Source organism: Macaca thibetana, chromosome 6, assembly GCF_024542745.1.
Source record: "Macaca thibetana thibetana isolate TM-01 chromosome 6, ASM2454274v1, whole genome shotgun sequence".
NCBI classification, from domain to species: domain Eukaryota; kingdom Metazoa; phylum Chordata; class Mammalia; order Primates; family Cercopithecidae; genus Macaca; species Macaca thibetana.
In genome coordinates, this window is record NC_065583.1 from 30,398,143 (window position 1) to 30,419,164 (window position 21,022).

The 21,022-nt window shown below is 48.3% G+C and overlaps 1 protein-coding gene across 1 annotated transcript in view; it reads left to right on the forward strand.

Annotated features, from left to right (window-relative positions):
• The window catches only part of CCDC69 (coiled-coil domain containing 69), a 231,685-nt gene that overhangs the window by 186,918 nt on the left and 23,745 nt on the right, over positions 1-21,022 (forward strand). Inside the window, exons 2-3 of the mRNA XM_050793689.1 lie at positions 1,834-1,997; positions 19,454-19,529. Coding sequence (XP_050649646.1) covers positions 1,950-1,997; positions 19,454-19,529 — 124 coding nt within the window. The 5' untranslated portion in view covers positions 1,834-1,949. The remainder of the gene's footprint in view (positions 1-1,833; positions 1,998-19,453; positions 19,530-21,022) is intronic.

A 21,022-nucleotide genomic window follows, 5' to 3' on the forward strand; every position in this document is an offset into this window, starting at 1 on the left:
TGTTTTGTGTTCTTTGTTTTTAATCACAAGCACTGCTCCAATAAACATTGTGAATTTAGGTATAATTTAAGTATACCCTGTTTCTTCAGGACCTGTGGAGCACGTCTTATGGCAGGGGTTCTCAAATGTAGCCCGGGCCAGACATGCCTGGAGTGCTCATGAAGCTATAGATTCCTAAGCCCCATCCCCAGACTTTAGGCCAGGGGTGGGGCCTGAGAATTTGCATTTCCAACAAAGGCAGCTGGTAGTGCTGACACTGCTGATTTGGGAATCACACTTTGTGAGCCGCCATTCTCTATTATACCTGCTTTTGAGAACCTAATATCACATTTCCTTAGTTTCCTTTCTCACACACTTTTGCAATTGGTTTTGTACTCTATGGAGGGAGCAATTTTTTTGAGGTCTCATATTCTTTCCCCATTCATGAGTCTAAGCACTTTTCGCAGCACACCTTTCCAAGAGTTTTGGCCCTGACTCTAATATTCCAATATACACACAAATAGGCATACACACTGGTTTTCAAAATTAGTTATCTTTTTCCTGCATTGCCCTTCCAGAAACCTCAGCTAATAACAAAGTGAAGATAAACAAAAGCTCCTTTTCCTAGACACTGACATTTTATGTCTCATAGTCTCACCATACCTGGCCTGCCTCAAGAGGTTGTTGTGATGAATAACATCCATCCAAGATGCATATTACAGATGCTTGTGAGGTGGAAAAAAACTATCAGCCCAGAAGTAAGGAGGCATTAAAATTAAACTTAGTATTATTGGCCTGGCATGGGATCCTAGGACTTTGGGAGGCCAAAGCGGGCGGATTACCTGAGGTCAGGAGTTTGAGATCAGCCTGGTCAAAATGGTGAAACCCTGTCTCTACTAAAAATACAAAAATTAGTTGGGTGTTGTGGTGTTTGCCTGTAATTCCAGCTACTTGGGAGGCTGAGGCAGGAGAATCACTTGAACCTGTGAGGCAGAGGTTGCAGTGAGCCAAGATTGTGTCACTGCACTCTAGCCTGGGCAACAGAGCGAGACTCTGTCTCAAAAAAATAAATAAATAAATAAATAAATAAATAAATAAACTTATTATTATTTATTTGTAGGCCATTGAGTCAAAGCTTAGGTTCTGGAGTTAGAACTGTATTCTGTGCAGTGGCTCAAGCCTGTAATCCCGACGCTTTGGGAGGCCAGGGTGGGAGGATCGCTTGAGGGCAGTCGTTCAAAATCAGACTGGAAAAAAGAAAAGAAATTAGTTGGGTATGATGGTGTGCCTCTGTAGTCCCAGCTACTCAGGAGGCTTAGCTGGGAGGCTCGCTTGAGCCCAGGAGTTTGAGGCTGCGGTGAGCTATGATAGCGCCAGAAAAAAAAAAAAAAAAAAGGAACTGGATTCTCTCTGGGCTGTGGTAACTTACTAGCCATGTGACCTTAGGCAAATCATTTTGCATCTCTGAACACCATTTTCCTCACCTGTAAAATGGAGGAAGTAATACCTTTGTTGCACGGATATGGCAAGAAATATAAATAAAATGTATAAAACAACTGGGACAAAAACAGCCCTCAATAAATGATAGCTGTTAGTTTATCAAATAATTGTTTCAATTATTTTTTCCCATGGCCCTTTCTTAGCTGAGGGTTTGGAAAAGCATCTGTTGCTCCTCAAGGTTTTTGTTTCTGCCCTGACCAGAGCTTCCTATTATTTAGAAAGATTCTGGTCACCTGCCTCTAGGGTGGCCGCGCCGCTGGCCCTGCAGGCTACGCGGAGGCCCCGCTCTTCGGGTATTTACGGCGCGCGGCCGCCCCAGCTCAGGCTCAATACAGCGCTTCCAGGTTCAGTTTCAGGGTCTCGCCGGCAGCCGCAGCCGGCGGGCGCGGAGCGGGCAGCGGGGCCCGGACCGCAGGCTCCTCTGGGGGCCCCGGAGTTGGGAAGCGGCGTCCGGGAGCCCCCGGAGGAGGATGGGCTGCAGACATAGCAGGCTGAGCAGCTGCAAACCCCCGAAAAAGGTAAAGGGCGCCGGCGGAGAAGTTTGCTTTCCGAGGAGAGGGGAGTGCGGAATCGCTCTGCCTAGGGGACTCGGCGCCCGGGGTTCTCTCTGGTCGGCCCGGGGTACCGGACTGAGAACCTGGAGAGGCCGGCTCAGAGACGAGGGAGGCTCTGCTGGGAGGCGCCCTTTACCCCGACCGGAGCCGCACCAAGCAGCCGAGTTTACAAACACGGCACCCGGGCCAGGCAACGGCAGCTGATTCCCGCTGCCTCGGGTGGGGAGATGTCGTGTGTCTGTGGCAGGTGCCCTCTGCTTTCGGTCTGGGGCTGTTCGCTGTGTGGCCATGGACAAGTGACTTGACCTCTCTGGGCCTTCGGCTTCCTTCCCGCGGGGTTAGAGGCTGATAATCTCAGGGCTGCTCGAAGAGTGTGCCACAGACTCGCAGTATCGGCATCACTTGGGACCTGTTACAAATGCAGAATCTCAGGCTCTGGCCCAGTCTTGCCAGGAGAGAAGCTGCGTTTTAACAATATGCCCAGGTGATGACGCTTTAAAGTTTGAGGCGCTGGTCTTAGGACTCTTGCAGGCCCCGGAGCTGGTGAGTGTGGGCTGCCCTTGGGGTAACTGGGAGGGGCCAAAGAGGGAGGAGATCTACTGCCTTCTGTGGCCCTCTCCTCCCTTCCTGTCCTTCCCCCAAGGGGCCTTGGAGCTGGGTTAGGGCCCAGGGGACAATTCTCAGGTTTCTTGTAGTGAGACCAGCTGCCCCTTGGGGTCTGCCGAGCCCAGAAGGTCGGAACCTGGAGCTAGAAGGATAGCCTCCTGGGGGGACACTGTGAAGCAGAGGGGAAGGAGGACCCTCAAATTCTGGCCCCTTTTCCTACCACTGCCTGCCCCCTAGCCGGGTGGGATTAGATAATCCCATAAGCATTATTATCATTCCCCCTTGAGACCCAGAGAGGTCCCAAACTGTGACAATATTTAATAGTTTTGCAGTGAACTTTAGTCCTCCCTCTGCTCCTGCTTTGCTTGTGCCCTGAGTACAGGTTTTTCTGCCTAACAGTACTGTCCTAGCCTGGAGGATTCTACTCCCTGCTCTGTCTGATACCTCCTGGCTTTCCTTGCTCTCCCTTTATTACCAGATCGAAAATCCTCACCAACCCCCGACCTAGAAACCCTCATGTCTTTCCTCACTCCAACAGGGAAACTGAGGCTTGGCTCTATCAGTAGAAGGAAGGGGCTGGCTGACAGGGATAACAGGGTGGAGAGACCTGAGCCTCAGCTGAGACTTGTAACTGAGCAAGTGGTAGGCAGACGTTAGTCCTGGGTGTAAGTCCTAGTGGTGCCACAAACATACTGGGTGACCCCAAGCAAGCCCTTGTGGCTCCCTGGGTCTCAGTTTCTCCTTGTATGGGAAGTGATGAGCAGGATGATCCCTAAGCATCTGAGAGTCTGTGTTCTCTGCACCTGTGTCAACCTTGTACCTTGCAAAGTGGACCAAGGGTGAATTCCGTCTACCCAGAGGTAGAGGAAGCAGGGAAGAGCTTGACCCTTCCACAAGCTGGAAGAGGAGGTCACAGTAAGCACAGCTTCTTTGGCTCCTGCTTCTTCTGAGAGACTTACCAGCTGTTCCTGCCTGTCCCTGGCACAGCCAAAGCTCTGAAGGGCAAGTAAAGCTGGCACAGCCTGTCTGAGTTTGAAAGGGCCTTTAGGTACCACCTGGGCTGATGCATCCGCTATACAGATAGGAGGTTAAGGCCTAGAAAAGGGAAGGGACATGACTGAGGTCACAGAGCAACGCAGAGCAGAACGCAGGTATCTAGTCCCCTGACCCCGTGTTCTTTGTCTCCACCTCATCCCGCTGTGCTTCCAGTGGCTTCTTGATGACTTTAGCATCAAATCTTTTACTTTTGTTGCTTCAGAACAGCCTTGCATGCATTCTTGGCCCCAGCCATGCCAGGCCCCTGCCCCTATATGGCAAGATTTATGGGCTGGTTTTGTTTAAAGTTGCCATCCCTGTAGGCTGTGCTCCTGCCCAGTTTCTCACCCAGGTGCTAACCCCTTGGAAGGCATGAGCTCCCAAGTTCATCCCCAACAGGCTGTCAGGCCCCTGGGAGAGAGGGGGACTCCAGGGATGGGATGGACGAAAATGAGCTCAGGCTACAGAGGAGTTAGGTTCTGATAATCATGACTCACCCTGCATGTTTGCAGAATGCTTTCACATCCTGCCCAGTCTCACAGAAGCCCTGAAAGCTAGGCTGAGCTGCAGAATCTTTCCCACTTTACCGAGGAAACTGAGGCTCAGTGAGGAATGATGGGTCCAAAGTCACACAGCCAGTTGGTGGCAAAGCTGTGCAGTTGAGCCTGGCTTTCTGCACTCCCCATCTGGTGCTCATTGCCTTATGCAGACCGCGGAACAGGTGCTAAGTAGATATTTGAGTGAATGAGGGACAAATAAGAGCCATGCTAGGGGTTGGCCCAGGGAGCAGCAGGAGCATCACATTCAGCCTTGAGAGATGCAGGAAGGGTTCCTGGCTAGGGACAGGAGCTTGACTGTGATGCCTTCTCATGTCCCTCCAGGTTCAAGGATCTGGGGGTCTGCTGAGTTCTGTGGTCTATGGTGCCTGTTGGGCTTGGCTGACTAGATGTTCTAGACCACCCTGAGAGGCCTGGCCTGGGACTAGGTCACTGCCTTATTGGGACAAGTTGAAATGCTGGGAATGAATAAATGGGGTTCCCAGCAGACTGGGAGTGGGTGCTGAGGAACCATCTGGATCATGTGGTCCTGCCTAAACCCTTCTTCTTGGCAAAGACCATGGCTAATGTGGTCACATGCCCCAGGAGGACTCAGGAGAAGGCCAGGCAGAATGGGTAGCGGTCAAGGAAACAAGCCTTCTGGGGGCTCACCGGCCATGGTGGTAAGGAGAGGCCTTCCTATCCCCAACAGGGTACCAGCCTCCCTTGGGCAATAGGGTAGAACGGGGGCGGGGAGGGGCCAGGGGAGCGGTTCAGGAGGCACCTCGCGGCTGACTCCCTTTGTGTGACTCTGCAGAGTACCAGGAATGATGTTTGAACTCTCCAGTCCCAAAGGCTGTGGCTACGGCTCCATAGTTCCAAGCAGGGCCTCTGAGAAGAGGCTCAGCACAGCTGCCAAAGCTGGGCCTCAGGTGACAGGTACTCGGTGGATCAGTCATTCAGCAGCCCTTCATGAGCACGTCCATGTAGCAAGCCAGGTGACAGAAGTGAATGATATGGAAGAGGCTGGTGCAGGCATGGGTAATTCTGAAATCAACCAGTAGACACCAAGGGCCTGGCCTTTAAAATTGAGTTCACCTATTCGTTTACTAACTTGGCAAACATTTGTGGGTCGACCACACTGGGCTCTGGGTTGGATGCTGGTTCAATCGTGACTACATGCATGGAAGATCCATTAAGTGAATTAAGAGTGGCCTGGCTTCTCCATGCCTCAGTTTCCTCATCTGTAAGACAGGCGTGGTATTAGCTCCTGTGCCATAGGGTTGTTCTAAAGGTTAGATGAAAGACTGTATGTGACAGAGTCCCTAATACCCTGACTAGCAGGAAGGATGCCTCTGAAAGAGATAAGGAGGCATAGGCTTAATGTTATGTTTTAAGGACATCACTGCCTAGAGTGTACCCAAGGCAAGTACCTTGGGACGTGGGAGGTAAAGGATATCAGTGTCCTTGGAAGGCTGATGTGGGCAGGGTGGGAGGATGCAGCCTAACGTCTGGCCTCTGCCTTCAAATCTCTGAAGTCTTATCAAGGGGCATGGAAAGCAGCTTTGTTCTTGTTGTTCCAGAAGGCAGCCCTGTGGCCAGTGGGTGAGGCTAAAGCCAGCAGGTTTCTACTCATGAGGAAGAAGTGGCCAAAAAAAGGCCTCAAAGGGTAGTGAGTTCCCATCACTGGAGGGTTCGAGCAGGGGTCAGGTGGCATTTTGGCAAGAATATTAGAGGGGATGCAAGCTTACAACTAGCAAATATTTACGATTCCATTAAAAAATGGAATTGTTCTGATTATTAGGTTTTGAGTCAAAATTTCAAAATTTGGGCAAGTATAAGAAATTTAAAAATCTTTTAATCTCACCATTAAGAGAGAGCCACTGTGTACATTTCAGTGTCATTCTTTGTACTATTTTTTCCTATGTATATTATAGATGTGAGTATGACTATCTGTATAAAGCTAAGAATATGTTTTATATGGTTATATTCCAGTTACTTAATATTCTTCCGGGGGCATTTTCCCATGTTAAGTAGTCCATGGAAACACGGACTTTTTAATGGCTACCTAATGTCCTGTGGCTGTTCCGCGGCTTATTTAACCAGTTTGGACACGTGGTCTGCTCTCCTACCCTGGTAATCGATGAACATCCCTTGTGTTTTCCTCCTACCTGGGGCCAGTGTGGCTTTGGACTCAGAGGGGGTCAAGGAAGGCCCGTTAGAGAGACGGCATCTTGGCTGAGTTTTGAAGATGGGCGGGGGTTAGGCAGTTGTGGGGCAGGTGGGTTATACAGGAAGGCATCCTAGGCAGAAGGAATTTGGGAGCAGCCCTTGACCCCTGGTCAGGAGGAGTGGGCAGATCTGATCTTCTAGCTCGGTTGGTAAGGGCGGGACAGTCGAGGAATGTGCAGGAAGGCTGCCTGTGCAGCACTCAGCGCCCTGCCCCAATCATCATGGAGATATTGGCATGTACATGGCCCCCAAGCCGGTGATTTTGCCCAACCTAGAAACGAACGCCCACCAATCTTCCTAGCTAAAGCCAGTACAGGCCTCCATGCACAAGGCACTCTGGAAGACCTGTGAGATTAAATACCAGATTTTTGTGTTTGGCAACCTAAAACACATTAGAATAATTCCCAATACTCTCTGCCTTTTGAGATACGACCTTTGATGATATATTTTCTGCACATGTACATGTTTTTCATTCTTTTCCTCTATTGAATTCACGGGTGGCTAATATAGGTCCCCTGAGAGCCTGACGAGTTCCTAGACCCCTAAGGACTCCCATTTTTGCTTCAGTTGGCTGTTAGGCTTGGGACCTATGCTTCATGTCAGCACTGTGTTTCTTTTTGTCGTAAAAAGGGCATAAAAGATGAAGTTTTAAATTAATTGCACAGAAGCAGGCTACTATATAAATCAAGACAGGGAAACTCTGGGTAGGAGGGGCTGCCCCTGACATCTCAGGGTGCATGGATCAGCCAGTGAACAAGAGTCTGAGACCTGCCCGGAAAAGCAGCTCTAAGGGGTCTCAGTATGAAATTCATGAATGTTCATATTCAAAAAATAAACGTGAAGAGTGTAAGGACCCTCCCAGTGAAAGGAAGAGCCTCTCAGATGACCCTAGTTCTGGCTCTGACACCTCAGGGTGTGCTTGGGCTTCATCTGCACGGCTGGCACTCTGTTCCCTGCATCCTCCACCCTCAGCAGTGTGAGCTGTCCCCAGTGACCAGGGGAGAGGGCCAGACTGGGAGCCCCACTGCAGCAGGACTGGCAGCGGGGAGGGAGCTCCTGCCACCCCACCTTGGCAGAGAGAAGGAGCAAGAGAAGATCCATCCATCTTCAGCAGATCTAAACCCATCCATTACCTGAAGACAGGCCATCCTATTTGTCTTGCCAGGTGAATCTTAATCCCTAAAAATAGTTTATCTTGTGTCACTTTATTTTCAAATCTGAACCTTCCAGAACATCTAGGCCAAACACTGTACTATACCTAAAACAGCCATCCACGTCCATGCATCCCCCCCAAGACAAGTTACATGCAGTCTGACCTACTTCCAGATTTCCTCCTCTCTCTGCAATGGAGTTTTTTTTCACTGAGTGTACAATGACCTTTGTGGCCTTCATCGCCATTTTCTACTGCTCCATGTGACCCTGCCCCTGTCCCTTCCTAGTGGCCTGGACATCAGAAAAGCTGTTACCTTTACTGGATTCAGCAGTGTCCCCTCCTACTTTTATGTTCACCCAGAACCTGTAAATGTGACATTATTTGAAATAAGGTGTTTGCAGAGGCAATCAAGTTAAAATGAAGTCACACTGGACGGGCCCTAATCCAGTGACTAGTGTCCCAACAGGAAGAGGGAAATTTGGACACAGACACACAGGGAGAAGAGCAGGGAGTGGGGTGACGCATCTTCCAAGCCGGAGAACTGAGGATTGCCAGCACCCACCAGGAGCTGCGAGAGAGGGAGGGAACAGATCCTCCCTCAGAGCCTCCAGAAGAGACAGCTCGGCTGACACCTTGAATTTGGACTTCTAACTTCCAGAACTGTGAGAGAATACATTTCTGTTGTTTTCAGCCACCAAGTGTGTGGTAATTTGTTACAGCAGCTTTAAGAAACTTTCATATCACAAGGTTAACTGCTCCTTACCCACCCTCTCACCCCCTATCCCCATCTTGCCAGCAATCAAAAACGACAGCAAAAACCCAGTGCCTCCCCTTTGGAACCCAGCTTGGCAGCAGAAGAGGCAGCACTGTAAACAAGGAGGTGCTTGGACAGGGCCCATTGCTTTTGGACACCAGCAGCTGCTTCTGTAGAGGAAAGAGCACTGGACTGGGAGTCAAGAATGGGGCCTGCTTCTTTATATTTTTTATTGATATATAGTATTTTACATACTGACAGGTACAAATGATATTTTGTTAGGTGTATAGACTGTGTAAGGATTAAGTCAGGGTGTTTGGAGTTTCATCACCTTGAGTATTTATCATTTCTATGTGTTGGGAACGTTTCAAGTCCTCTCTTCTAGCTATTTTGAAGTATACAGTTCATAGTTGCTATGGAACATTAGAATGTAGTCATTCTTCTGGCTGTATGTTTGTACCCTTTGACCAGCCTTTCTTTATTCCCCGCACCCCACACGCGTCCTTCCCAACCTCTGGTATTCGTCATTCTAAGAATGGGTCCACTTCTGCCTCTTTTGCTAACTGTTCTCTTCCCCAGCCTTGATTTCCCTGTCTGTACCATGACTCTGTTGGAGGCTTTCAGGTTCCAAGAGAGGTATCTTTTTCTTGTTGTTGTTAATTTCTTTGTATACAAGTAATTCTTGAATGCATTATTGCTTTAAAAATCCTAAGAATTGGCCAGGCGTGGTGGCTCACACCTATAATCCCTGCACTTGGGGAGGCTGAGGCGGGCAGATCACCTGAGGTCAGGAGTTCAAGACCAGCCTGGTCAACATGGTAATACCCTGTCTCTACTGAAAATACAAAAATTAGCTGGGCATGGTGGCACGTGCCTATAGTCCCAGTTACTGGGGAGGCTGAGGCAGGAGAATTGCTTGAACCTGGGAGGTGGAGGTTGCAGTGAGCCAAGAATACGCCACTGCACTCCAGCCTGGGTGACAGAAAAGAAATAGTTTAATTTGGATATTAGTATTCTACCAAATGCCTTTCTGTGTTTGTATGTAAAGGTCTACTTCACTCTCTCAAACATATGAATGAAATGACAGAGTATTATGTCCCTGAGTGTATCCAGCCAGTCCCCAGTTTACAGCGTTTCCCTACTGCAAACAGTCCTGCCCTGAGCATCCTGTGCATCCTCTTCGTCCTCACTAATGGGTACTTATTTCTGCTGACAGTGACACTGTAGGCTTGGGAGCATGCTGCATGCAACTTGGGAGGTGGCTGAGCTCTGTCATTCTCTGCTTTCAGGCAATCCTGCCCTCTCTTTTGCAACCACCCTTACACTGGCTGCTGAAGAACAGGGGATGGTGTGGAGGGCTGAGGGCTCCAGGTTCTCACCCAGGCCTCCTGAGCAAGGGCCCCTCCTTTCCTGCTCTCCAGAGAAGCCCCCTCCATGACCAGAGCTAACAGCTGAGTGTGTCAAACTGCCCCTGCCCTGCCCAGAGCAAACAAGCAGGACAGGATCGACAGAAGATGAGATAGCAAGATGGCCTCACTATGCCCCTTCTTCCCCATCCACAGCATGTCGAAACCAGAAGGGCTCTTACATATCCCATTGCACAATTCCATGCCATGCAGGGAAGGGAACAGAAGCACAGAAAAGGAAGGGTGCCCACCTGAGGTCGCACAGCAAGCAGATGGCAAGCTAGGACCTTGGCTCTGGACTCCCAATTTGCCATCGGACTGGGAGACAGGTATCTGGGCCCTTAGCCTGTCTCTTCCCCCACCCCCATCCAGCTACTGACACCATTTTCTGTCCAGCTCCTTCAGGGTCCTGCCTGCCAGGCTGACCCAAATGCTAGAAATAATGTCTAGTGTTTTTGCCAGCTCCAGGCCCTCTGAGGCAACCAGAACTAGCAGACACTCTGGGAAGCTGATACGGAACAAGAAAATGGGAGCTCTAGGGAGGAAGAAAATAAATGAGAGGTGTATTAGAAAGGCTTTCTCTAGGCCTCAGTGTCACTGTCTGCGAAGTGAGGCCTTGCACTCAAGGCCTTTCTGACGCTTGTCTGCTGTGGTCTGGCTCAGCAGGTGCAGGGGTGTTTAAGAAGGAAGTGGTCCTTTCCTCCCCTGAGACACCACATCAATCGGTCAGACAGCAGCAGTGGAGACCACATCCGCCCCTGACTTGTGTGCTCTGGGGGTCCTGCGGGCGTTCAGAGCGTAGACTGTGTCCCTGGTGCAGCTGAGTAGTGCAGCCTGGCACTTCTAACCTTAAGTTGGTTGTACAGTCACATTGGACTGTCCTCCAGCCAGTGAGGAAATGTTGACCACACACTGTATGATATGAAGGGGATGAATTAAATCTTTAATGTCCCTGCCAGTGTTTGATTTTCAATGAAATCAAATTCAGGCATTACTTTGGCAGAATATCTCTGCCCATCTTAGAGATGGGGAGGCTGAGGCCTGTATTTATGGTGTTCTTCCTTCTGAGAGCTTCTGTAATTCGCGTGTGAACACTAACATTTCTCAACAGCCCTGAACATTTAGGCCCCGCCCTTCCTCCCCGAAGGCCCTGGAGTGGGGCCCCTTGGGCCTCCACCCCCACCTCCTTCCTGCCTTTACCCTTGGCCAATGGGCTCTGACTGTGGTTACTTAGATCCCAAAACTAGTGGTACTGGGTCAGATACCGGAAAGGCAGCTCTGATACTGAGGAGGGTGTGACCAGAGCCCCTTAAGACTCAGAATCACCTCTCTCCTACAGGCTTAGCTACTCAGATAAAGCTGGCCCTGGCATCAGGGGGCTGGAAAGGACTCCAGCCTCAGCTGTGAGTCTGGATTCTCCCCAGGGCTCTGCTTCCCTGCTTTGCAGCTTCCGACAAGGCATCTGCCCACTCTCCGCTGGGCCTCAGCTTTTCCATCTGGTAAATGGAGGTGGGGATTGGAGTCAGCTGCCCCCTGGGGCCCTTCCAATCCTGCTCTGGGTCCAAGTAAACCTTCCTCAGCCAGGATAGGTGTGATAGAACTACACGCCAGAGGAAGCCAGGCCTGTGATGTATGGGACAAGGAGGAGCTGGGTGAACGGGTCTTCTTTAATTACTAAATTCTCTAAGTTAAGCAGGAACAATGAGGACACAAAGCACTTAATCCGAAATACACAAGCCTTGAAGGCTGACAAACAGAATGGAGTGATGGTTCCCAAAGAGGGCTAGCTCAAGTGTCTGCAGGACAGGCTGAACCTCCCTTGGGGCTACTCTTGCCTTCTATCCTACTAGGATTCCCAAGGTAGGGAATAGCTGGGCGGCTTCTATCCAAGTTGCTTCTGCCTAATTCACTCTTGCCTGACGAGGCTCAGGATTTGAAGGAAGTTTAGGAGTCTATTCCAAAGGCTTGAGTATGTGACTACAGCCATTTACCCCAAAATACTGCTTCCTGAATAGCATTCAACAGAGCTCCCTGAGGTGCCATTAATGCTGGTGGTCTTTACATACCACCTGTAGTAGATAAATTCTTTATGCTTACCAGAGGCCTTCACCTGCCGAACATCAGTGATGCTTTTTAGAATTACAGACTGTTAGAGTTCAGGGTTCTCAAAGATCACTTAGTCCAATCTCCAGCATGAAGTTGGACTCTCCAACCTCTTCTTGCCTGCTTCTAGTGATGGAGTGCTCACTTCCGCCACCATGCCCCATCCTCTAGTGAGGCAGCCTACCTGTTTGTGATGGTTCTGAAATTTTTCTTCATACTGAACTGAAACTTCTGGAACCTCCTCGTGCCTAACCACAATTCTGTCCTCCAAGGCTGTAGATGACACACCAGCAGTTTCTACCCGTGACAGTCCTGCTGAGATTTGAAGACAGTAGTCAGGTCTTCCTGCCTGTTCTCAAGGCTGACCAACCCTTGTTCTGTTAACAGCCCCTCCAATAATTTGGTTTTGAGTCACCTCCTACATCCTGTCGGTTTCTTTGGGACATCTTCCAATGTATCAGTTTACCCTCTAAAAGGAGAGCATACTCTAGAGCATCTCACGAGTCCCAATCTCAGCTCGTGTGACTCTCCACGGCTCTGGACCCCTGTCTTCTCATTCTACCTTGACTGTGTCTGCTTTGACAGCTGTGTCCTACTATCTCAGGTTTGCTTCAGGTTGAATCTACGGCAGGGCTCTGGTCTGCTTGACAGCAAGGATCTGGGCCCCAGAGTTGTGAGTGTCACCTGGGTATAGGGGCTCTATTTCCAGACTTCTTAGGAGAAGGGCTGCCCTGGAGCTCAGGAGGACTGAAGAGAGCATCTGTTCCAGCCCTGACCCTTCACAGACGGGGCAACTGAGAAGGAACATGACTTACCTAAACTCACACAGTAAAGCTGGAATTGCGTCTCCTGGCCTCAACCCCAGGCCTGGGTTCTCCCTGCATCCTGTACTGCCGGCAGCCTCCGCTGCAGCTTTCTTGCTCCCAAGTTTCCATTGACTCAGGAAGCTGTCATCCCTCTTGCAGAGTATAGTCCGGATACCCCACCCCAGCCCTATGCTCCCCACCCCTCTTTTGGAAGGGAAAATTCTTATGTCCCCCTCCTAACTCCCCCCACAACCACCACCCACGCACACACACTGCAGGTGCCCTTTGCTCCATGACCTCTGAGGAGGAAGTGGTCAGGGCCGCAACCTGGGGATTTTCCACTCAGTAATTGCTTGTTGAGACCTACCCAGCTCAGGGTCACGTGTCCTCAGGCTTCTGTGGGCATTAGGATCACCTGGCTAGAATGCCAAAGATGGAGATTCTGGCCAGGTGCGGTGGCTCATGCCTGTAATCTCAGCACTTTGGAAGGCTGAAGTGGGTGGATCAGTTGAAGTCAGGAGTTTGAGACCTGCCTGGCCAACATGGTGAAACCCCATCTCTACTAAAAATACAAAAATTAGCCTGATGTGGTGGCATGCGCCTGTAATCTCAGCTACTCTGGAGGCTGAGGCAGAAGAATTGCTTGAGCCCCGGAGGCAGAGGTTGCAACTGAGCTAAGATCGTGCCACTGCACTCCAGCCTGGGCAACAGAGCCAGACTCCATCTCAAACAAACGAATGAACAAAAAGATGTAAATTCCCAGCACACATACTGTAGGTCTAGAATGCAGCCTGGACATTTGTGTTAAGCGGGCTTTCCAGGTGATTCTAGTACAGGAGGTCCATAGACCACATGCCTAAGAAATACTGTTCCGGGCATCATAACATACTGGGGCAAGTCCAATATAGATTTCAAAATCCTGTCCTCAAGGAGCCCCCTGGGCTAACAGGAGAGACAGATAGCCAGCCAGATGTGGATACTCTCAGGGGTGCCTGGAACATGGAGGAGACAGGAACTAACTCCGTCCCGGGGCAGGCCAGGAGAGAAGCAGAGAAATGGTGAGTGCACTGAGCCCGGGGGCCCGAGGTAGACCTGACCATGTGTCACAGTAGGATGGTCTTGAGCAGTGCAGGATGTCTCGAACACACAGATGTCTGTGTTGGGGGCAGGCATGTAATAGGTAGCACTAGGTTATTTTGGTTTGGTTTTGACCTAGCAAATTTGCCAACGTTTTTTTAAAAAGTGATAATATTCCACGTTGGCAAGGTTGCAGTGAAACTGGGCTTTCTTCTTCTTCTTCTTCTTGAGACAGAGTCTTGCTCTGTTGCCCAGGCTGGAGTGCAGTGGCCCAATCTCGGTTCACTGTAATCTCCACCTCCCAGGTTCAAACAATTCTCATGCCTCAGCCTCTCAAGTAGCTGGGATTACAGGCATGCGCCACTACACCTGGCTAATTTTGTATTTTTAGTAGAGATGGGGTTTTGCCACATTGGCCAGGCTGGTCTCGAACTCCTGGCTTCAAGTGATCCTCCCGCCTCAGCCTCCTAAAGTGCTGGGATTACAGGTGTGAGCTACCACACCCTGCTGAAACTGGTCTTCTTGTGTGCCATTTGAAGGTGAGTTAATTGGTCGAAACTTCCAATATTAGACATGTGATATTAGATGTATATAAAATTTTATAAAACAATATGTTTATTTTTTAATTTAAATTTAAATTTTTTATTTTTTGAGACAGGGTCTCACTCTGTCGCCCAGACTGGAGTGCAGTGGTGCGATCTTGGCTCACTGCAACCTCTGCCTCCTGGGTTCAAACGATTCTCCTGCCTTAGCTTCCCAAGTAGCTGGGATTACCGGTGCATGCCATTACCACCTGGTTAATTTTTGTATTTTTAGTAGAGACGGGGTTTCAGCAGGTTGGCCAGGCTAGTCTTGAACTCCTGATCTCAAATAATCCACCCACCTCTGCCTCCCAAAGTGCTAGGATTATAGGCGTGAGCCACCACCGCACCTGGCCTAAATTAATATGTTTATTAAAGCATAATCTGCAAATTAAAAAGTGGAAACAATTTAAACACTCAACAGTGAATGACTAAATTCATCCATAGGGATGTTCTGCTCATCATTACAATTAACACATTTGCAGAATAGTTAATGCTGTGTAGTAAATTCTCATAATGTATTTGAAAAAGTAAGATATGAGGCAGTATATGTAATATCATTGAATATGTGTATGTAGATGAACAATATATGCCACCAGGTTATGGGGTTCTCTCTGGGTCGTGAGATTTTCCTTCTGTATATTCATGTATTTTCTGTATTTTCTACAACAAATGCCTACTACTGGTGTAACTGGAAGAAGATGTTTATAAATATTTAAGTATTAAGAAATTGGGGCTGGGTGTCATGGCTCACGCCTGTAATCCCAGTACTTTGGAAGGCTGGCAGACAAATCACTTGAGCCTTGGAGTTCGAGACCATCCTGAGTAGCATGGCAAAATTCCGTCTCTACCAACAATACAAAAATTAGCCAGGTGTGGTAGCACATGCCTGTAGTCCCAGCTACTTGGGAGGCTAAGGCAGGAGAATTGCTTGAGCTTGGGAGGCGGGAGTTGCAGTGAGCCCTGATGACACCACTGCACTCCAGCCTGGGCAACAGAGCAAGACTCCATCTCAAAAAAAAAAAAAAAAAAAGCCAGAAAAAAAAAAAAAAAGAAATTGGAGTGGAGGTAGACTGGGGACAGATGGTGATAGCCTTGACTGCCATTCTGAAGGAGTTATCTTGTTTTGTCAAGAGCTGGGGACTCAAGTACAAGGCCACGTGCTGCCTGTGGTCTGAAAGCTGTTTGTGGAGAAGAGTTCTCCACCATTCTCTGGTGGTGGTTATCTGAAAGAAGGCAGCATTTCATGAGCTTATGACCTTATTTCAGATGATAAAACCTGAGACCCAGGGGCCGCCCAAGAGGTCTGCCAAAGCAGATCATGTGGGATCTTTGTTCTTGCCATGTCTCTGAAACGTGACAATCATCTTATGCAATATTTGAGCTCTTAATATGTGCCAGACACTGCAATTGCGTTATTTCATCTCATCCTAAAAGAGCCTCATGAGAAATCCGAGGCATGGAGAGGTCAAACAGTCACACGGTGTTGGATTTAGTATTTGAACCCAGACCTATGTGATTCTAGAATTCTAGAGTTCTTAACCACTCTGCTCTGCAGTCTCTAATATTCTGACACCTAGTTCTAATGCTGATTTGAACATTAAGGCACAGTGTGACAGTGTCTTAAACCTGCTTGAGCCTCAGTTTCCTCGCCTGCAGTGACCTTTGCCTCACAGTGCTGTTGAGAGGAGCTGAGATGAGAGCTTAGAGTTTGAACACCATGGGATCCTCATCCCCACCTCACAGAGGAGGAAGCAGAAGACAGAGCATGAAGGGATTTGCCCAAGTTTGTAACAGAGCTGGAACTAGAATCTAGGCCTTCTGGCTCCCATATAAACATTGTCTGAGTTCAGCTAATCAGTGGTGGCATCAAGGAAGAGACAACCATTTGTGTTTATCTCCCTCCTTCCCCCAGCCCAGGGTGGGGAGGCTGGCTGCTATCACTTCCCCAGATTCTGGCATTGACAGCTTCTCTGAGTCGTGCCTGGACCAGGCTTCCTCCTCTCCCCTGAAAGGGAGGATTGAGTCTTCACCAGGGTGGTGGGGGAGCTAAATTGTCAGGTCCGCCCAGTTACTCACAGATTTGGGGCACGAGGACCTGGGGGAGGCCCCATGCCTCACTCAGTCTTCCAGGGGCTTACATATGCCAGGCTCTGTGCCCAGCACCATGGGGGAGAAGCAGACTATTCTACAAGACTTCCCTTGATACCCACCCCAGTGAGAAGCATGCTTTCTAGAAGTATTTCAGTGGTTCTTCAGTTTAGGACATTTAAAATAATTTTTGTCGAACATTTTCATAGCATCTTCATAGTTTGACTTGTGTTTTTGTTTGTTTGTTTTTTGAGACAGAGTCTCACTCTATTGCCCAGGCTGGAGTGCGAGATCTCGGCTCACTGCAACCTCCACCTCCTGGGTTCAAGCAATTCTCATGCCTCAGACTCCCAAGTAGTTTGGATTACAAGTGTGCGCCACCACACCCGCCTGATTTTTGTATTTTTATTAGAGAGGAGTTTTTGCCTTGTTGGTGAGGTTGATCTCGAACTACTGACTGCAAATGATCTGCCCACCTCGGCCTCCCAGAGTGCCAAGATTACAGTCATGAGCCACTGCGCCCAGGCCTGACTTGTTTTTCGAAAGTGTTTCTTAAAATTGAGTCTAGAACATCTTCCTTCCTTCCTTTTTTCCTTCCTTTCTGTCCTTTCCCTTCCTTCGTCCCTCTCTCTTTCTTTCTCTTCTTTGTGAGAGCATCTTGAAAAGCATACAAAAGGGCTTACATTTTTTTTACCCAAATCCTGGTCCAGTGACCACCGCCAGACTTCAACCAACTTTTTACCTCTCCAGCATGAAATGAGAAAATGATGGTGTGAGCGAGTGTGTAATGTTCAGTAAGCATGTCAGTTCTCCTTTCCTGGAAGACTGTTCTTAAGCTTTTCCTTACTATATTTTGGAAGATTAAAATGTCCTTTATTTTATAAAATGATGGTAATAATCTACAAATAATCTACAAATCTAAAAAAAATAGATTTTAGATGGTAAAAATCTAAAATGGTAATAATCTACAAATAATCTACAAATACAAAGTTAGGCCAGGTGCAGTGGCTCACACCCGTAATCCCAGCACTTTGGGAGGCCGAGGCAGGCGGATCACGAGGTCAGGAGATCGAGACCATCCTGGCTAACATGGTGAAACCCCGTCTGTACTAAAAATACAAAAAATTAGCTAGGCGTGGTGGCAGGTGCCTGTAGTCCCAGCTACTCAAGAGGCTGAGACCGGAGAATGGTGTAAACCCGGGAGGTGGAGCTTGCAGTGAGCTGAGATCAAGCCACAGCACTCCAGCCTGGGCGACAGAGTGAGACTCTGCCTAAAAATAATAATAATCTACAAATAGGTTTTTTCAGCATCCTCGTTTATCAGCCCATATCAACTCTCCCATTAAAAAATATTACTCATTTGGCCAGGCACAGTGGCTCATGCCTGTAATCCCAGCACTTTGGGATGCTTAGGTGGGCAGACCAGTTGAGGCCAGGATTTCAAGACCAGCCTGGCCAACATGGCGAAACCCCGTCTCTACTAAAAATACAAAACTTAGCCAGGTGTGGTGGCACATGCCTGTAGTCTCAGTCACTCTGGAGGCTGAGGATCACTTGAACCCAGGAGGCGGAGGTTTCAGTGAGCCGAAATCATGCAATTGCACTCCAACTGGGCAACAGAGCAAGACTCTCTCAAAAACAAACAAAAAAAAAGGTTGGGCGCAGTGGTTCACGGCTGTAATCCCAGCACTTTGGGAGGCTGAGGTGGGCAGATCAAAAGGTCAGGAGATCGAGACCATCCTGGCTAACACAGTAAAACCCCATCTCTACTAAAAATACAAGAAATTAGCCAGGCAAGGTGGCAGGTGCCTGTAGTCCCAGCTACTTGGGAGGCTGAGGCAAGAGAATCACTTGAACCCAGGAGATGGAGGTTGCAGTGAGCTGAGATTGCACATCTGCACTCCAGCCTGGGCGACAGAGCAAGACTCAGTCTCAAAATTAATTAATTAATTAATTAAATTTTTTAAAAAATTACTCATTTATGAAATCTGGGAGCCACTGACACTGCTTTGTGATGCAGAAAGCCCTTTTGTATTAGTTATTCCTCTTAGAGGTTTGGGACTTTCAGCCCCACCCGACAACCTCTGGGGAGGGGAGAGGGACTAGAATGTCAAGTTGATCACCAATGGCCAATGGTTCAATCAATCATGCCTACGTAATGAAGCCTCCATGAAAAACGCAAGAGGATTGGGTTTGGAGAGCTTCCGCATAGCTGAACACGTGGAGGTTCCTGGATGGTGGCCCCCAAGGAGGGCATGGAAGCTCCCGCCCTTTCTCCCATACCTTGTCCTATGCATCTCATCATCTGCATCCTTTGTACTATCCTTTATAATAAACCAGTCACTGTAAGTGTCTTCCCAAGTTCTGTGAGCCACTCCAGCAAATTAATCAAACCCAAAGAGGAGGTCAAGGAAACCTCAACTTGAAGCCCATCTGTCAAAAGTTCTGGAGGCCCAGACTTGTGACACTGTCTCTGGGTAGGTAGTGTCAGAACTGATGTCCGCTGCAGAGCTGATTGTTTGTTTGGCGGTGGTGAGAGCCCCTCCCACACACACGGAAGTCTTGCATGTGGATGCTTATTGTGGTGTGAGAGCAGAAGAAAAATGGTGTGAGTTTTCTCCAAACAAAACTCATCTCTGAATTGAGGGTCGGGAGGTTTTTAGGGCACCTCAAGTGCATAGCTGGAATGAGAATAATAGCAGGTCTGGCCAGATCCTGGGAGAAGAAAGAGGTGGTCTGGGAGGCCCCCAGGGATGGCAACAGGAGCCAGACTGCAAGGATCTAGGGACAGGTCAAGCAGTGTCAAACTCCCCCTTGGGTTTCCCTGACAGGGATGAGAAGTCCTGTTCTAGGGCCCCTCCCCTGGTAGAGGGTCTGCTGCCTGGGGCTGCAAGGCAGCCCTAATGCACAGGGCATGGGGCAGGGTCTAGTGTAACTGAAGGTCCTGCCTTGCCTTTGGAAGAATCGCATTGTAGCAGCCCATCCTCGCATTGACCTCCCACCCTCTACCCACACCTCACTGTTATCTCATTTCTTCCAGAAGCGCCAAGAACCAGAACCAGACCAGCCACCCAGACCAGAGCCCCAGGAATTAGGTCCCCTCAATGGGGACACAGGTGAGTAGCCAGCCCCACAAAGGCCCGAAGCGCCATCTATGAGGTTTCCTACCTTATAATCAACACAGATGATATAGCTACTGAAATATCTCATGAGATCTTAGATAGGTTACCTTAATAGGAGTATTGTGTCTAAAATCAGGGAGGTAATAGTCCTGACCTGTGCTTCCCTATTCTGGGCTGTTGATACCACACCTAGAGTGCTATATATGTTTCTAGAAAGTACATTTTTAAAGGGATCTAGAAAAAAATTGGAGGGAGTGCAATGGAGCAAGATCAGACTGGTGAAGAATCTGGAAAACATGTCCTATAAGGAACAGTTAAAGGAACAGAGAATGTTCATCTGGAAAGAAGATGTGGCCATAGGGAAGGAGGGATGGGAACAAGGGTTGAAAAACTGTTGGGTACTATTCTTAGTACCTGGTGACAGGATCATTTGTATCCCAAAACTCAGCATCACCCAATATACCCAGGTAATGAATCTGCATGCGTACCCCTAAATCTAAACAAAAGTTGAAAAAGAAAAAAATATATGTATAAAATAAGTTAAAATCAATTTTAATTTGTAATGGATTGTCTGGGAACCTTCTAATTTAAATATGTAATTTTCTTTTTCAAATGAATACAGCTAAATACAATGAAATAGTATTTATTTTGTTTTGTTTTCTTTTCTTTGAAATTTGCGTGGTGTGAAAATAAAAATTACTACATCCAGAAAAACATATATGTTGCCATAAAACAACAGTTTTCTCCACGTGTCTGAAGTGCCCTAATGGAGAAGAAAGATGAGCCTTGTTTAGTGTGATACAGAGGTCAGTATTAAGGCCTCAGGGTAGCAGCAACATGCAGGCAGAATTCAGCTCATTCTCAAAGAATGTTTTGTGTGGTTGCTGATTTAAAACCGTCAGAACTACCTGGTAATAGGAGGAGCTCCCTATCTCTGAAGGTGTTTAGTTACAGCCTAGAGGCTTTTGGGAATATTGTAGGTGAAGTTCAAGTACCGCGTAAGTAATTGAACCACAAAATCCAATCTGATTGTATATAAGAATTATCCAGGCCAGGTGCAGTGGCTCTTGCCTAAAATCCCAGCACTTTGAGAGGCCAAGGTGGATGGAATGCTTGAGCCCAAGAGTTCAAGACCAGCCTGAGCAACATGGTGAAACCCTGTCTCTACCAAAAATACACACACAAAAAATTAGCTGGGCATGGTGGCGTGCCTGTAGTCCCAGCTACTTGAGAAACTGAGGTGGGAGGATCATCTGAGCCAGGGAGGTTGAGACTGCAGTGAGCTGTGATTGCACCACTGCACTCCAACCTGGACAACAGAGCAAGACCCTGTCTCAAAAAAAGAAAAATTACCTGGAGAACTTCAAAGATGCAGATTCTAGGGACCTACCACAGACCAAATAAATAAAAATCTCAGTGGGGCTGAAGAAGCTGCATTTTTAATAAAATATATATATATGCTATACATATATTCATTTTTAATCTTT